The sequence below is a fragment of the Excalfactoria chinensis genome, chromosome 1 (genome assembly GCF_039878825.1).
Source record: "Excalfactoria chinensis isolate bCotChi1 chromosome 1, bCotChi1.hap2, whole genome shotgun sequence".
NCBI classification, from domain to species: domain Eukaryota; kingdom Metazoa; phylum Chordata; class Aves; order Galliformes; family Phasianidae; genus Excalfactoria; species Excalfactoria chinensis.
Window position 1 is genome coordinate 57566756 of NC_092825.1, and position 18087 is coordinate 57584842.

An 18087-nucleotide genomic window follows, 5' to 3' on the forward strand; every position below is an offset into this window, starting at 1 on the left:
TTACCAAATATTTCCTTAGTGTCTCTGATGTTAAAGGTTAACACCACTAGTGAAGGTTTCTTGACATTCTTGCATCCTTGCTCTGGGAAGCTGCTCAGGGTATCAGCACTAAAAACACAGGATTTTATGCAATTTACTGGTCTTAATGACACATCTTGTGCATAGTTTTTTATTGCTTAAGGCTTGACTTACATGGAAGTTGGATATTTTGCAAGTACATTTCTCTCTGAGAGTTAATTATCTTCCTTGTGAATGAAGAATTTAAAAGGTTTAAGTGATTTTATTTTAAAGTCTCCTTGTTTTTACTGTAGAAAAGCATTTCAGGGGTATGTTTTTGGCAGATCAGCAGATTTGTTTTATCCCCTTTGGAGGGTGGGAAACAGTTTCAGAAGCACGTATGAATTGCTGATACTGCTCAGATACAGGCATAATCTTCCCCAGATACATTTTTATCTTTTTTTTTTTTTTTTAGTTGATTTCTTAAGTTTCTAGAGAGAAAGGAATAAATTTTCTTCCACATCTTGGAATAGCAGAGAAGTTTTTTGAATTACAGTTAGAGAAATTCTTGGCTTTATTGTGATGGAGAAAGGAACTAGACGTCTTTCTGTATCGTATTTTGACTACAGCCTCTATAATTTTTAATGAGATTTTTAATACTGGTTAAAATCTTAACCTGTAACTTATATCTTCGTATACAGAGACAGTTAATCTGTAGAAAACATATGAGATTTGTATTAGAAATATTCTTCTTGACAGTAAAGTCTGTTGTTTCTTTATCTGTCCTAAAGATTATGAACTTTCACCAGTTGCATAGAAGGTTAATTCATTGAAATAGAGAAAAGATTTGTACCTACTTGTATCACAGTTTTAGGCTGCATCAAATCATTTGTGTTGGTAAAGCGATCAAATCCAATCAATTCAAATCTGAATTTTGCCTCACTTGTCTCAAGGTAACCAAGTAAAAAATAGTTCACTGGAGTAGTAGATAAAGAGTAAATAAAGAGTAGATAAAAATGTATCTTCCTCTGTAGATACTCCAAACTAGAGAGTATGTAATTAGTGAACTTCATAATCACTAGGGATGTCAGTGACTGACATCAGATGTCTGGAGCATGGGGGTCTTGTGCCTGTGGATGGATTTCAGCAGGTTTTGTTAGTTTTTTTTCCCATCCTCCTGCAGAAGATGTCCAAAAGAATCAGTTTACCCGTGACACTCACAGACATACTTATTCTGTAGAAGATCCATTCAGTGTGAAATGGTGGAATTCTCTCCTGAAAAGCATAAGCCATTAACCTTGTCCATACACATTACCAAGGCTATAAACCAAGACAGGAACCTCTGGTGAAGAAAGGCTCTCAGATGTTGCTTGCAACATAAATTCTGTACTCAGAAAGTTTTCCACAAACCCTATGGCATTCATTTGGTTTGTGAAGCTCTCCTGTTTACACTCCAGAGACCTCCAGCTGACAGACTGAGAAGGCAGTACTATAGCTATATCAGAGATGCAAGAACCAAGCCATCTGCACTATTTTGGTTGGCTATTCAGCTCTGTGTGGTATACTTACTACAAATAATGCTGCTGTTCCCCACTTTCCAAGCAGTCAAAAGTCCGTAACAAATCATTTCAGTAGGCACTCCTCAGCTTAACCTGTTGTGAGCTGTCAAAGCCAGTGCTCTTATGTCTTTCATAAGAGGAGTTACCTCTTAATAAATCTCCTTGCTAAGCACCAGAAATATGCCAAGCACGCAATTCTGGGAGACACAGTTGTCTGTATTCTGTACTATAAACTGGTCTCTCCAAGTGGATGCCAAAATAGAACTGTATATTCCTCATCTCAGATTCTGATGTTAATGAAGATGCAGTAGCAAAATATAGTTTGGTTATCACGATGACATTGCTTTTCCATCAACCCCATCATTTGTCATTCTTTTCCCAGCATTATCGCTGGGCATTACTGAGTTTAATCTTGTCAGAAGGCTCAGGCTTGGAACTACTTCTTGCCATAGCTAGAAGCACAAGCACTTATACTTTTAAGTCTATATAGCGAATCTGCTAGGAAGACTCTTCATGAAAACAATTTGGTCCTTAAGTAGACAAAACAAATAATGTATGGTTTTGATACGGGCATACCAGCAATGTAAAAATCATCAGGCTTTTAGTCCTGAAACAGACCGTTTTATAGTCTTATAAAAGATCCTGTTAGCATCTCTGTCCTCACGTCATTTCCTTGGAGCCACTGTGCCCTTTTTCTCTTCTCTAACAAGACAAGATCCTGAATGTTCTCATACGTGGTTTTTGTTGTTGTTTTTTGATATAATAAGTCTTCCTCCACTGAGTTGGTGTGAGGGCTGCTCCAAAAGTAATGCCTCCTATTTTATTGTGTTGGCCCATGATGTCAGAAGCAGATGTTGATGATACAGCAGTAAAGGTTGAACCTCCCCACCAATATCTGATTTCATTTTGTTGACTTGTGACAGATAGCAGCAGAGGGGCAATCTGACCAAAGGCTGTCTGACATGCATGTGAGTATGAGGCAAAGGTGTGTCACTGACTTCTTCCATTCAAAAAAATGTACCCATTGGCACTTGTTATTACTTACCAAACGTTTATGGAGACCTAACTGTGGATGTGAGCACAGTAAGGCAGTGGGTGGTGCATTTTAGGAGTGGCAACAGCCATGTGAAAGACAAGCCACATTCTGGATGGCCATTCATGGCTCTCACACTATGAAGAACCTTTCAGACCATTGGATCATTTGTACAGATAATTGGCTAATGGTGGTGGCTGCGTTGAAGAAACAGTGCTTTGTAGTTGAGAATTTACTCTATCAAACAATGTTGTGTTCTTTCATCTGTTGTAGTCTCCATGGAAATAAATAGGAGGCATTGCTTTCAGAGTAACCTACGTACATTCATTGTGCTTTCTGCTTTAGTAACTGTTTGTTTTAATACCTTTTATTGAAAACTGTGTTTTCAGTAGATGTCACCTTGAAACACATTGATTCTTCAACATTAATTCTTTCAGAAGAACAGGATAATTTGCAACCCTTATCTCGAACTTGTGAAAAACTTCAGAACAGGACTTGTCTTTATTGATATTTGGTCCAATATTTGCTGTAAAGTAACCATAAGCTACTCTAGCATAGTTTTTAAATGATTTGCTTTTAAAGTGTTATTTCCCCTGCTTTATATCTAGCTTTTGTGTTTGTTTTTGTTTCAATGGCTGATTTCCATTCCATTTTTTTTAATTATTGTATGTATCAAGTATTATTCTAGAAGGAATGAAAAGATTGCGTACTCTTATGAAAGAAAACAACTGCTATATTTTGATTTGTTTTCTTTTCTGGCTGGTGGGACTGCAGTGAAAAGAGACGTGTGTGATCTTATATCACAAAAATACCCTCTGAAACCTCAATAAAATGCCATTCATGAGGAAGATTTTATTGCTGCTTAGAAAATACTTTTTTCAGCCAAATCATGCAGGTCTCTTGAGCAGAGTGACTGGCTGTGTGTGATCTGTTCATAGGGTGGTTGGCTCATGCATTGGAATTGAAGGTAAAAAGAACAGCCCTTCTGGGAGCTCTTCCCACACTGCTAGGGCCAAATTCAACTAACTCAGCATGTAGCTAGGAGAAGGAATCCACGCTGAGGCCTCATCAGTCTTATTGATAATGTCATTTTTGGCTTTGCATCTATTTACTCAATTAACAAAAGCAGCAGAAGAAAATACAATAAAACAAACTTATTTGTTGAACTACTGAATATTGTTATTAAGGTCCTCAAAGCATTTTTATTTTTCCTAACAAAGAAGCACACGTATCATCATCGTACAGCATTATTTTAGGGTTCACCTTGAATTTGTGTTTTTAATGCTCTCAAATTTAATAAAAATGAAGAATATAAAACTTGACGTGTAATTAATTTGATATTTAATCTCTGAAACCTGATTTCAAATTTGACATCAATTATGAAATTATGGCATGCATTATTTTTATCACATTTATTTTCTACTGAGTAGATACTGAGAGGTTAAATAGTTGAGAAACTGCACTTTAGTTTTTAAATGAAGTAGGGAGTGAGAAATGGAATTAGATTTTGCTGGAAACATGGTGCTGGGGATGTGTAACTGAAGGTTTTTTGCTTTGCTCTTTTTTTTTAGCAGATTGTGTCTGACCCTGTCTGAAATTGAACCTCAGCTTTGCTTAATTTACTATGGACTTACTGGACTAAAATGAAGACTCTCCTGTTAATCTCTGTTGTTAATCCCTCAACTGTAGTCAGTTTGTTAAAGATCTTGTTCTTTTCTTCCAGTTACTTTGAGAATACTAAAACAGCACTCCAACGCTGTTTGTGTGTAATTGGCTACTACTGTTCTCTCGACTGGAGAACAGCTGACTTTATTACGTTTTTTTCAATCAAGAGACTGAAGACAAAAATCTACTTTCCCTGAAAAATGTTAGCTTGATAGCACTTAGAGTATGCATTTGAGATGCTTGTGCTTCTCATCTTTTGTAAGGTTTATATTTCTGTACATGTGTTTATTATGTATCTTTCTCTAAATTCTCTGACTGTATTAATAACTCGTGCCATTTCACTATTTGAAATGAGCTATGTATAAGCTTTATGTGGTGCTCATATGTCAGGTGATGGGTTTCTGTTAGAGGAGGATTTTAGGCTATTTTCTGACTTGGAGTATTTAGTCTGTGCTTAATTTATATACTTTATATTTTCCTGTATTTTTGTATTTTCCCATCAGCTGTTTCTGGAAGAAGAAGGGTTTTTTTAGCTGGAATCAGAGATGGGCTTACTGCACCAGAACTCATGAATCAATACTGGCAGCTAATTCTTAACACTGAGGAAAGAAAACCAGTGTAGAGTTGAGATTTGCATCTAGCCTTTGACATTCACACTTGGTGATTCAGATGCTGTTAGGACCCTGTCCTGAAAATTTGAGGCAAGCTGGTTTCCCCATAGTCTTCTGCATCTTCATCCCTTGCCCACTCCGGCGATCACCGAACACACTCTTTGTTTTATAAACCAAGGTTTCCTGGGTTCAGAAAATGTGGTTCACCCTCCCCATCTCTTAAAGCCACTGTGGGACTTCTTGTCTCACATGCAACAGACCAGTTAAATTCTGAGAATCTGTTAGTATTTTCATTGTCATGTGTTACCTTGTCATATATCAGAACAGCAAAGAGCAACATAACAAAATGATGAGAGGTTGTTGGGGGAGACTCACAAGCAGAAAAGGTGGCTGAATTCTGGAATTGGTCAGCTGTACATATGGAAGAAGCTCGATGAATATGTGTTATCCATTTTTTTTATCTCATACACAAAGTAGAACAGAGGTGATGGTACTAGACCAGGATGTTTGAAAAGCATAGTTAAATTATTTTGTGTTTTTTTGAAGTTAGTAACTGAATTCACAATTTCTTTAACAGTAATATAACAACTTAAGAAGCAGTAATTGCTTTCTAGAACCCAACATAGCGAAGGAGCAGCCTCAGATAATGCTCATGCTCTAAAAAATAGTAATCTGGGCATACGAAATTGTATAGTGAGCTTCAGCAGCATGTGACTTTCTTGACCCTAATTATTCAATGAGTAAGATAGGGAGCTTTGTTCAGTCTTTGGCAGTTTTGATTTGACTGTCAATCAGACACACAGTTGTGGTGATGGGACTATGTGATGTGGTCAGTCCTGTTTCCTACATCACTTATTTCACTTACTTTCATTATTTTCTTTTTTTTTTCTTGAGGTTAAGGAATTAGGCTTTCCAAATACTGTCATTATTCTCTATGGCTGGGTGATCAACTACCAGTAAGTTAAATTAAGCTTTAAGCAACTAAAGACTAAAGCAAAACCTTTTTAAAAGGATTTTTATTTTCTTATTTTCAATGTGAAGTGGCATTCTTAACAAGAGTTCCTCACTGTCTTCCTTCTACTAAACTTCCCAAAAGGTAAATGTTTTTCTTTGCGCACCAAAACACTCTCAAAAAAAAAAAAGGAAAATTAAAAATAATTCCTTACCTCATGTCACCATGCTTATGATCTTTAGATTCTTAAGTTAAGGTGAAGGTTATGGCCATATGACCTTTAAAACAAAGAAGTGATGAAGGAAATGGTGCTGGAAATACAGCAAGTTGGACGCTTCCCTTTGAGTTTTGAATCATTCTAGCTCAGATCACTAACATCCCTTTCAGTTGATGTTGACTTCTTTGCAGTAAAAAAACTTGTGTTTTTTTTTTTAAAACCCATCTAATCACTAATCAAAAGACTCCTAATAAAGATCTGGCCAATGTAGTTTATTGTTTTCTGCCTTCTAGGATTACTTTCTGGAATTTTGCTAGTTATATTGTGTTTTGTTCTTCGACTTAAGTTGCTGTCAGCATTAGGCTCTTTTATATGGCATCTGCGTTTCATTCCACAAGTGAATAAATGTACTGATCAGTGTTTCTCAGGACTTCAAAGTGTTTTGAGGCCCTATTAGCGATTTGTGCATTGTAGAATTCAGTGTTTCATAATATAATATTCATTGGCAATTTCAAACTAAATAATATTGTGCATACTTTTTTCTTTTCTTTTTGCCTTTTTGCAATAAATTTCACTGTGTATGTATTGCATCCGTTTAGTTATGTTGAGAAGCAGTGTGCTTTAGAGCTGGTGAAGTTCCTCTGTCCATCAGGATTGGTAGCTGCAGCAACAGTGCACTGTCCTGTGGGTGGTGGTAATGCTACGTTAATGAAGGCTGTTGCTGAGTGCATTCTTTCTGACATGGCTGACTGACAGTGTGCCTACTTTGTAAGGTAAAAATAATTTCCAGGAACCTAAGTCAGATAAATAGAACAGGCGGTTTCTTTAGCTGTGAACAAAATGAGTGTGTTTTTTCCTAGAACACGTAGTTGTCATTTGAAATATAATCAAGTACACATTTTTTTCTTGAAGATAAATTTCTGTAGTGACTCGAATACACTGCAAATGTGCACTTATCCTTGGATCATTAGGAAATCTCCGTTGTGTTTTGGGTGCGTAACTTTGGGGAAAAAAAACATTGAAACGATAGTAGAAAGTTCAAATTAAATTCTGCATATTTTTGCTTATCTTTTTGTCACCTATTTTACAAGAATTTACCTGTAATTACCTCAGAAAAGATCATCAGATTAGGGTAATAAATAACGATATGTCAACATGTAGCATAAAAATCCATAGAAGAAAGGAATTAGCAGCTATCTGTGCTGATGTGCATAACTGTAAAAGATAATTAGGATTAAAATGAAAAATTATTTAGGGTAGTATGGAATAATTTAATTTAATTTAAGCCTTAATACAATTAATATTATTAGGAATGAAAAGTCTTCCAAAGGACTTGCAGGTAACAAACTGAATTGGATCAGTCTTTTTACCGCTTTTCAGGAATACCTGATGATAGATGGGTTTTCTGTTGTTCTCACAGGCAAAGTCTTTGATAGATTCAAATTGGCAGTGAATAGTGAAATAGTAGCAGTACTTGATGTGACATGGCAAAATGGATAAAGGTTTTTAGCATTGGAAAAGATTTTTTACATTTGAGTGCTAACTCTTTTTAGGAACTATACCTCCAGAGCTGTCATTATCCAAAGGTTTGGTCCTACCAATGACACAATTACCCAGCAGAGAGGTAATGCTGTAAGAACCTGTATTATCTCAAAGGTTTGTTGTCCAACTTTTTGTTGCTTTTTGACGAAGATACAGAGTAGCTGTTTTATCCTGCATAGGAGTTTAAGTTTCCAGACCTTATGACAATTACAAACAGAAGTCTGAGTAATACTCTGTAATTTTAAGACTACATCTATTAAACTGCTTCAAGAATTAGAGTATCTACTTAACTGTTTGGAAGGGTTCAGTTTCACACCAAACATGAGAAAGTATACATTATACAAGCACAGAAGCACAGACCCTTATAAATACTCCTTTATTTGAAGAGTTTGTTTTTTTTTTTCTTTAAAGAGATCTTGGAATGTGCAGGGAAAGATCTTCCTTATACATACTTTGATCAGGGTTTTGGTTTTATTAGTATTGTTGTCTCTTATCTAAACAGCAGATAACAGTAACGAATACCACTTTCCCAGCAGGTGAACCTCAGTTTGCCAGTTTATAAAAAATAATTAATTCCCCTACTTTCATTCTAGAAGTTGAATAAGAATCCTCATGTGGAGCTGAATGTGTTGGACTTGCATATTTTCATTTTATGTGTTAACTTAGCTGTACTTTCTCTGTTTATTTTGTAGGACAGCTAGAACCATGTATTGTACAAACTGAGTTGGTGCCAACATAATATATCCAATATGTTGTTTAATCACTGAGCAAGTCTGCTTTCAAACCGGGCAGCACGCCCATTACCAATGAGCAGCACTGGGTTAGAGCAACTTAACAATTACACCGGTTGTGTTTTAAAAGCATTCTGACTCAAATCAGCTGTAACTGTTGGAAAGGGTATTTAAATACGCCAATAACTTTTTAACATCATCAGAAAAGGACTTTTCTTTTATTCTCAGTCTCTGGAGGATGTCAGCACTTTTTCTCACTAATAGAAGTTTGTTTAGCACCAAGGAAAATTTGCTATCTTTGCAACTTTTCCAGCACCAGTTGGCTTACATTGCAAAAAGTATAGCTCAGTGTTGAACCTACATTTTTGGAAGAGCTCAAAGCACCATCTAGGCCTATGCCACATAATTTGGACATATATATCGCAAAGAGGTATTTTCTTCACAACACTGTTGTTACTAGTTCTGAAGAAAATATTAAAGCAGAGTTGTTTGTGATCTATTCTAAAAAGTATTTCTGAAATACAGAAGAAACATTCTTCCTTCTCTGTGTGGATAACATAGAAGATAGGAAGCTAGTATATCATTCTGCTTTCTAAACAGTAAATTAAAGAGCTGTCTCTACTACTTGCATGATGTTTGGGGGAGATCTTGCAACCAAAGAATTCATCTTTTATTCCAAAATCCAAACTCCAGATATAATTATGGAGAAAAGGGCTGAGGAAGCAAAGCTAGCCTGTTTTGTTTTGATTGGACTAAAAGTTTAGACTTAAGTTCTCTGTGGTCAGGAGGCTGAGATTAAAGGGTCTGTAATTAGATTCAATACTCCATGTGTCTTAATGCCCAGAAAGGCCAAACCCTGTCTGCAAGCAGTGGTAGTTGCCAGGATCATCAAAAATAATTCATAGATACAAGTGAAAAGGAAATTATGCATGCTTTCTGAAATAGTTTGTTCTTGCTTGCTCCTTTCTGTGAAAAGAAAGGATAGGAAATTCCTCAAAATATCTAGTAAAGAAAAATAACTTGATTTTTTAAAGAAATAGTTTTGGAAACAGATCGCCTAGAAATTGCAGGTAGTCTTCTATGTTCAGGTCACACTGCAGCAGTTTTTCTTTCGATTCTCTTGTTGTGCTTATGTTAGATATAGTGGTACTCAAAGCAAAATGGATTATTTGCATGCATTTTTTCTATGTCCGTGTCTGTATGAGCAGAGAAAAGGTTTCTTTGTAATACATACCTCAGTCATGAGGACAAATATCTCTCTTGATTAATAGCTTATATTAAATAGTTACTTCAAGGTTTTTGTTTCAGAAATTTCCATGTTTTAGCTAATAGTAATGAGTAAAATGGTGTGTTCATTAGATTGACTTAACATTTGATGGTAACACTAGAAGATAAATCAGTTTTGCCATGTGCAGAGTGACTGTATTTGAGGGCACCAGTGCTTGCCAGTCCAGCTCACAAGCATGAGGCCTGACCAGAAGCTGGACTGCATTCTGAATGCTCTTCTCTCTTACAGGCAAGTTAAAGATCAAAATAAGAAAGTAGCAAATCTGAAGCACAAAGAGCAAGTGGAGAAGAAGAAGAGTGCACAAATGCTGGAGGAGGCCAGGAGGCGAGAGGATAATCTTAACGACAGCTCCCAGCAGCTTCAGGTAACATGAGAATTGGATAAAAGTAATTCGGCAAGTGCATCATTGAAATAATTTGATCACTGCAACGTTCAGATTGGTGCGGCATTTCCTCCTCTGCTAATCATCTAACCTTAATAATCTTTATTCTTTAGCTGTTTTGCATGTTTTCTTAGCTGATTTTACCTTATATTGTTCCTCTTCTTCAGCAAGTGAAAGATAACCAAGTAAGTATTGTTATAGTAAATTGAAATTTTTGTAGGGCAACTGAAAGGTCTTGTTTTCTGTGTTTACTCGGCCTTACTTGACAAGAACCTGCTCTACCTCATGAACTCTCAGTATGCTTTCTAGACAGTTTGCATTACTGTAGAAATCATAACATGCTGCTGCCACCCCGAATTCTGGTTATCTCAAATCTGTCCAGGCATACCAAATCACCGGTATGAAACCAACTGAAATACTTTTTAGTCTGCTCTAGGTTGGTAACAGCTGTAGATGGTTTATCAAACAGTTCAGTTTTCAAGTGCTGTCATAGAAACGTTAAACTGTTGCCATGAATTAGAATGAAGGCTGCATGGTACCGAGAGAAGGTAATAAATATTTTTCCTGTGATTTCTTAAATTTACAAAAGCAGCTTTCCTTTTGGTGAGTGAAAATAAACATGGGAATCAAAATCTACCCTTGAGATCTGATAAAATTCTTCTTAAAATCTTTAGAGAGCGTGCTTTCTCAGAGCTGTTTTCTTTGTTATCCTAGGTTAAATCCTGGTTCTTGGTACCAGCTGTGTTTGCCACTAAAACTACAATAAAGACATAGAATAAATCCTAATAGCTCACAAGCAAAGACAAATCCCCTCCTTAATTTAAACAGATACTTCTTTACTCTGTTCTGTGGAATTCCAGTGGGATGGTTTCAACCCTTTAAGAACTTTTGAAAGAACCACAGAAACATGTCCACGCGGAATGCTCTCAGATGCACCATTTTGTGGTTTTCCCCTTAGTTCAAGTCCTGCGTGTGTATCGCACTGAAATAGTTAAGTTCCAAGTGTATTAAAATGATTTTGTAACTACACTCTTTTTTAAAAGACGGGGATGTGGGTTTTCTACATCTGCTAATGGGTTTTGTGGCTGTAATGCCATGGCAATGCACAAGGCTCTTGTTATGTGTCAGCTGAAGTTCAAATAACACAATCCTCCTTTATTAGTGAACTATCTTTTAAAATTCCTAAAAAAATAATCTAATATATGGTTAGACTCATAATCTGCAATTTGCATAAATCTGTATTTTAAGTTTGGAAAGGTAAGTAGTACTTGAAATCTGTTGTTCAACTGTTAGCGTGTTGTACTTATCAACTATCACACGTGTTCATCTTTGTTTTATTTCTCTTAAAGCATGGCTTACCCTACTGGCTTTTTTCCTTGACGTTATTCTTTCACTTTTTGTTTTTCTTTCTGTTACACAAATGGAATGAACTGAAAAAAAGCCTGACAGTTGTTCTCTCCCAGCTCCTGTTAGCATACTAAAGCTACTCTTTTTTTAGAAGCAATAATTTACGTAATGTGTTTGTACAGCTACGCTTAGCAATGAACGGACAGTGATATTCCGGTTATTGATAACTTTAACTCCTATTAAAATTAGTTTAGTTTCTGATATTTCAAAGAGATTCTATAGCTTTGTGGGCAGCAGTGAGACAGCTTCCCCTCAGAAACTGACAAGTTAAAAGAATGGTGATGGTTTGTATTGTTTGTAAGTGTTGTAGTGGTAGAGATATTATAAATATAGGGCTAGGAATAGCATACTTAGGATAATTGTACAGTAAGTATTTTCTCTTATTTATTTATTTTTACAATAAATAGCTTACATCTGGGGACTAGAAAAAATTAAAGTTGTTTCTTTTGAGGAAGCCAAATTATTTGATGTTTTTTCTCATTTTCTCTAGTGTTATTTTGTCGTGTCTTCAGTAGTTCTGCCGCTTTCCTTATAATGATATGCAAGTATTTCTGAGATAAATATAGATACTAACAAATGCATGTGAGAACTTAAGACTGAAGTTGCATGTGATACTTAACATTAAAGTGTGTAAGTTACCACAGTGCTAGTATTACTTGACTCTCCCTGGTTCATTCTCTGCTTTTGTGAATCTAACTGTCCTGTTTGGGTGGGCTCCATGTTAAAGAGTCTTTCCTCATATTCAACACAAGGCTGAAGGGAATGCTTTCATTCACGGATGAAAAAGGTCTGTATGCCCTAATGAAAATATCAAGCTATGGTAAAATATGGAGTGTTTAATGACAAGTGACAGGCTCAATAAAAACTCCTTCCCTTAGAAGAGCCCTCTGCTTATAGCCTCTCTCTCTCAAGGATTTCAACATTTTGATTTCCTGAAAGTAAAATTTACCCAGGACCACATTTGAGTTTGTTAGCTATGGAGACCTGTCTTCTGTAGAGGCTCTAAATGGCACTGCCTTTTAATTGATTAAACAAAATATTAAACTTGAGAGGAACATAGATTATTTTATTTTATTTTTTTTATGCAACCATTGTTGGCTTTGGGGTCAGGACACAGAAGCACCAATTTCAGATAATTTTGGTCTTGGTGGTTTGGGCTGGAATTAATAATATGACATTATGAAATGCTTAAAAATATATGATCTGCATGTTCTTCGGTTGACCGTCTGCAATCCAGTCAAATAAACACGCTCCCAAGCACATATTCCACTCCTCCTCTCTCTGTCCCTAACAGGCATGTGGTTTTTTTCTTCCTGAGTCCAGTAACAAAATGTTCGTTTATTCAGAAAGCTCTGATGATGGAAATTTGGTATTTTGGGGAGTGGGGGAAGAATGAAAACCATAATGTCTCAATTCTAGTGAGTTGGATAAATGGCTTTCCAAATTTGTCTTTTCCTCCTGAGTTCCTTTAAACCTCAACTCTCTAGAGATCTGAGAGGTTAACGAGTGTCTGGTCTATAAACAGTATGAAAAAAGAGGGTCTTGGACTGGAGTAGAACATTTTTTTTCTTTAAAGAAAAGAAAAAAAAATAGCTTGGCTATTGTGAATAGGAAGTGATATGCTGTCTTGTCCCAGGAATGTAACGCTTACTGAAATTTCAAGGAATATGAATGAGTTAGTATGTATATTCTTTTGTCTTTTCCCTCCAGTATCTGTTCCAGAGTTTTCAGGTGGAGTTTTCAGAATATTTTGTGGCACAGAGTTGTCTAATGTTGTTTCTGTGTTGCAGCAATTATCCAGCAAATTGCTGCTGAAAAACTGTGTATCCAGAAGTTGCGTAAAATACATTTGAATGCTTTAATTAGAATCTGTAAATTTAGTAAATTTTTTTCCACATTCAAACTTGAATAATTTCACCTATAGTTCCTGATCCATGAATTATATGCAAGCAGACAAGTATGTGTTGTTTTTTAACTTGCGACTAAATAGTGCCTCTATCTACTTAGTATTCAATAGGCAAAATATCCTTATATTAGAAAGAACTGAATTTCATTTTAAAAAAACTTGCAGGTTGTGGGGGGCAGGGAAACTTATGTTCAGTTATGACTTTACTGGGATCAAGATCAAGCTGGATGGATAAGTAACAAAATACCTTCTTATCAAATGAGCCTTCTGAATTATTCACATATCGGAAACTATTTCTAATGAAGCACGATGGCATCTTCACAAAGTCAGTATCAACATTCAAAAATCTGAAAACATGAGTAAAACTTAATGATTTGCAGCAAGTACTGGAGAATTTCATCCTGATTAGACTTTGAGGGTAAGGTAGCTGAAGTGTTTTAGTCTGATCTGTTGATGTTTGTGTCATGCTATGAAGCAGAATATGGGTTACCTTATTTCAGCTGTTAGTACAGAGAGAACATACTGCCCTAATTAATCTCTGATTAACCTGTAATTAATTTTATCTGTGACTTTTGTACAGTACACACAGAGCTCCTAAAGAAACAGGCATAAAGAGCTCTAAACTTGAAGATCGAGATTTCCTCCACAGCTTACTAGGCATCATCAGCTTTGAAGCAAATTGGTTATGCTAGGTAAAATGGTGTTACACATTTTTGGGGGGATAAGTGAATTTCACATGCCAAGTTCCAGGGCAATTCCTCTTCCATGTAGACCACTGACACATCCATCCTATCCTGCCAACTGAGTGGAATGTACTCTTTTTTTTGTTATCTCCTAGATAGCACAGCTCGACATGTTAAGGCCCACAAAGCTGTCAGATACCAAATTTTAGCATGGTAGAATCCATTTTTTATGCCATCTTCCATCTGCAGGTTTTATTACGGAAAACACAATATATCAGATTTTTTTTCTCACTTAGTTCAGATCTATCTCCTAAAATTATTTGAACTGTTCTTTCTCTCTTCATCTCTCAGTACTTTTCAGGTACTACGATGGGAAGGAGTTAGGCCCTTCCTGTTGCTGTATAATTCTGAGTGCCACCCAGCCTTGAAAATGTTTTTTTCTTGCCTGAGTCTGACTGGGTGTCATTGTCAGCAACTCATGTGGCTCTAAATTTATTAAATGATATATTCTATCCTAGGCGTTCTTCTTTCCGTCCTCTAGGACAGAACGTCAGGATATGAAGCACAGAAAGAATGTGAATTGTCTTTGCAATTCAGTTTTGAACTTAGCATTGTTATAAGATTTTGGTAATTAAGCAAAAACATAATTGTAATTCACACATTATATAAATCATGTCTTTACTGCCTGTTTCCCAGAATGGCACAGAACTTTTGTTAATAAAAACACAGCAGTTATGTACAAATGCAGAATTTAAAGGACAATTGTGCCTCATAAAAATCTTAATGGAATGAATGTATGCAAAATATGCCTCCTTTTAGATTTGAACTATGCAGTAGTAGCCAGTAAATAGTTATGGGATTAACTGACCCCCCAGCCCTTTATCTGAGACATTCTGTGACAGCTGGCTGTGCATTAAAAAGCAGGATATACATATGCAGTAGTCACTTCAGTATGCATCCTGATTTGTTAATGATGCACTTCCACCATCTTTTACAATATGTAGCTCTCTCTGAAAGCAGTGCCGCCTATTTATTTCCATGGAAACTGTGAAAGATACAAAGAGCACAATAACACAATTTGATTTTGAGAGTGATGAACAAGACCCTGCACACTGCGCTTATAAACATCTGCACCAGCAGAGGTTACCTGCTGTTTCACAGCTGGTACAGTTGCCCACATAGTCCAACTCTCACTGTGTTTGCATCCACTGCTTGGTCCCCATAAATGCTCATCAAGCAATAATGAATGTCAATGAATACCATTTTTTCTGCACAGAGGAATTCAGTTCCACACCTTTGCTTCATACGCATTTCCATGTCAGATGCCGTTCTGTCAGACTGCCTCTCTGCTCCCATCTGTCACGCAGCAACAAAAAATAACATAATATTGGTGGGAAGGTTTAACCTCTACTGCCATAACACCAACATCCACATCTGATGCTGAGGGCCAACATAATAAAATTGGAGGCAGTATTTTCAGAGCAGCCCTCAGTACAGAAAATAGCATTCCATAAACATTACATTCTGTGCTTCTTTGGAGGGTTGTAATTTTCAGCACAGTGTGTGCAGTTACTGTAGATACAGCAAACATTTTACTGTGGCAGATGCCTGGAGAAAAACTAGTTCTTGTTCTTATCATGTCATAACTCTCCCTGTCAAGAGAGCTTTTCCTAACTTCCCTGGATGTCTGGGAGGAGTTCCAAGAATGATGACCTTATAGCTAGGTTTTTGGTGACTTATACTGAAGTTTCTGTGTGGGGATTACTTTGAATGTTAGCCTATTTTCAGGTGTTAAAAGATCATAATTAGGCATGCCTGAATTTCTATCTCAACAAGGCAGCAGTGCATGCAAAAGTTCCTCCATTTTCTCTGTTGAAATAACAGTGCAGCTTTATTTCAAGGAAGATAATGAAGGCTTGCTAACAGATTGTAGGAAAGTAAACAGGAGAAGGTAGGAAGAACTTCTCAATAAACAAGAAGAGATGAAGTCAAGTCCTGCAGTATCTGCTCATATGAGGTTCTGTTATTGGGAATTTTAGTCATATTCATGCCTTATCTCAAGTTTTAGTTGAAGCCATTTTTTCTGATATGCACTTGCAAGCTCTAAGCAACTTCATTGCTGCTTCCCATTGCTGCTTCCATTGCTGCTTGGAGGTGTTCAAGACCAGGTTGGACAGGGCTCTGGGCAACCTGATCTAGTAAAGGCGATGTTTGGTGGCCCTGCTAGGCAGGGGGGTTGGAACTACATGATCCTTGAGGTCCCTTCCAACCCGGGTCATTCTGTGATTCTGTGATTCCCTGTGTATCGTTGCATATTGATACCACAACAATAGTAATACGCTTTTGAACAGATAATTATTTGTCTCAGAAACACATTTGTCACAGTATGAATTGTTCAGCTGTGTTGAGGGAGGTGTATGTTTTTCTTCCCACTGAAGTCTAATACACATTTTTGAGCATCAGAATAAATACACAGTCCCGTTCTTTAATTTGACTTGGCAGTTCTTATAGAGACAGAATCTGTAGTTTCTATGTAATAGAAGTTTATACCATGAAGGAATTGTTAAGGAATTGCCTTCTATATTTGACCAGGTGAGAGCAGTCCTTACAGAGTGTTTGTTACCATAACATTCACAAAAACTAAGCATGAGAACTGAGAACAGACTTGATGTTTAGAATGGATCAGTGTCTCTCTGGACAGATGCTTAGCCATCTGTTTTCATGCTCTGTTTTCCCTTTACAGTAGAGTTTACCAGGCATGTACTAGGTTCAAGCTGGACATAACACCATGCCTTCCCTTCTTTTAAAAAGATGAACCGTGTTCTCTCTGTTCTTATATAATGTAAAAATGCCCTGCAGCTTTGAATGGACAGCTGGAAAAAGATTCCTGAAAGTCACTACATACAAACTGGAATTAAGCAGTCTCCCAATTATCCTGATGTTTCCTTATTTCCAAGCTGAGATTTGTAGTGAGAGAGTGCTATTATAAAGCTTGAGAGTTCTTCATAGAGGAAAGAAGACTCCCTGCGTCCTTACATTTCTCTGTGATCCATAAGGAATATTATTCTCCAGACAGCCTTTCACCCAATTGTTACTGCAGAAACATTAGGTGTCAGTGGAAGAAGAAACCTGCTATTTGTTTTCTGTTTGGCAAAGAGCAGTTTTGGTACCCTTTATGATATGCCAGAAACTAAAGACTGTGAAGACTGGGCTGCTGAGTGTGTGCCAGCGACCTTAACCACTGGATGTTTTTTGCAAGGGTTTTGTGTTTTTTTTTTCTCCAAGATTAGTATCTGAGTTCAAACTCCTTTCCTAAAAACTGTCAGAGAGATTAATGTAACTGTTGACAACATGGTGTGGTTCCTGTGAGGAGGTCTCTCCTGAGAGCAGAAAACATTTGAGGGCCAGATTTAAGCAAAACAATAGGAATATATTCAAGGGGAAAAACAGCTCTCTTTTCACTTTAGTGTTTGATTTCATGAGCCTGAGAAATGGCAATAAATTCGCATTTTTCCATCTCTGTTTTTTTCTTTCTCCCTTAAACTTGTCTTGTTTTTACTTGCTGTGTTGAAAATTGTTTCTAACTCTTCCCTCCCCAGGAATAAAAATGTCCAGTTGCCACAGCTCATTTCATAGTTTCATTGCTTAGTAAAGTTGCTCTTCTGCCTTTTCCTTCTTTTGAGCAACAAAATAAGAAGATGAGGTGATGCTGGGCACCTGAAGACAATGTGACAAGTGCTTCAGTATTTGCTTTATAAATATTCATGTGATTAATCTCATATTAGTAATAAACCTAACTCAGTTCTAATTCAGTATTATTGCTATTCGTAGTATTAATCTTGCTTAGCAAGGCATACAAATTATCCTTAAGCTACTGTTCTTTTTCTGTAGAAACAGGCCTATCCTTCCTTTAATTAGCGCTTTCCCTGTTAAATTTTTCTCTTTAGCTAAAGTTCACACGCTCTTCACGTGTAACAGAACAACTACTCTTACTGTGATGCGTAAGTATTAGCTGGCATTGAGGCTTAGGCTACAAGTCATGTATTCATAACTGATAGAGGGCTGTAAAATAATTAGCATCATTCATTTCATCTGTTGCATTTTGTTTGAGGTA

General features: G+C 36.6%; 1 protein-coding gene across 13 annotated transcripts in view; it reads left to right on the forward strand.

Moving 5' to 3' along the window:
* The window catches only part of ERC1 (ELKS/RAB6-interacting/CAST family member 1), a 281305-nt gene that overhangs the window by 136008 nt on the left and 127210 nt on the right, over positions 1-18087 (forward strand). For all 13 annotated transcript variants that reach the window (XR_011902606.1, XR_011902608.1, XR_011902609.1 and 10 more), the window contains one exon: positions 9824-9959. Coding sequence is in view for 8 of the 13 variants with exons in the window: in XM_072326455.1 (XP_072182556.1) it covers positions 9824-9959 (136 nt within the window). In the remaining 5 variants the exon portion in view is untranslated. The remainder of the gene's footprint in view (positions 1-9823; positions 9960-18087) is intronic.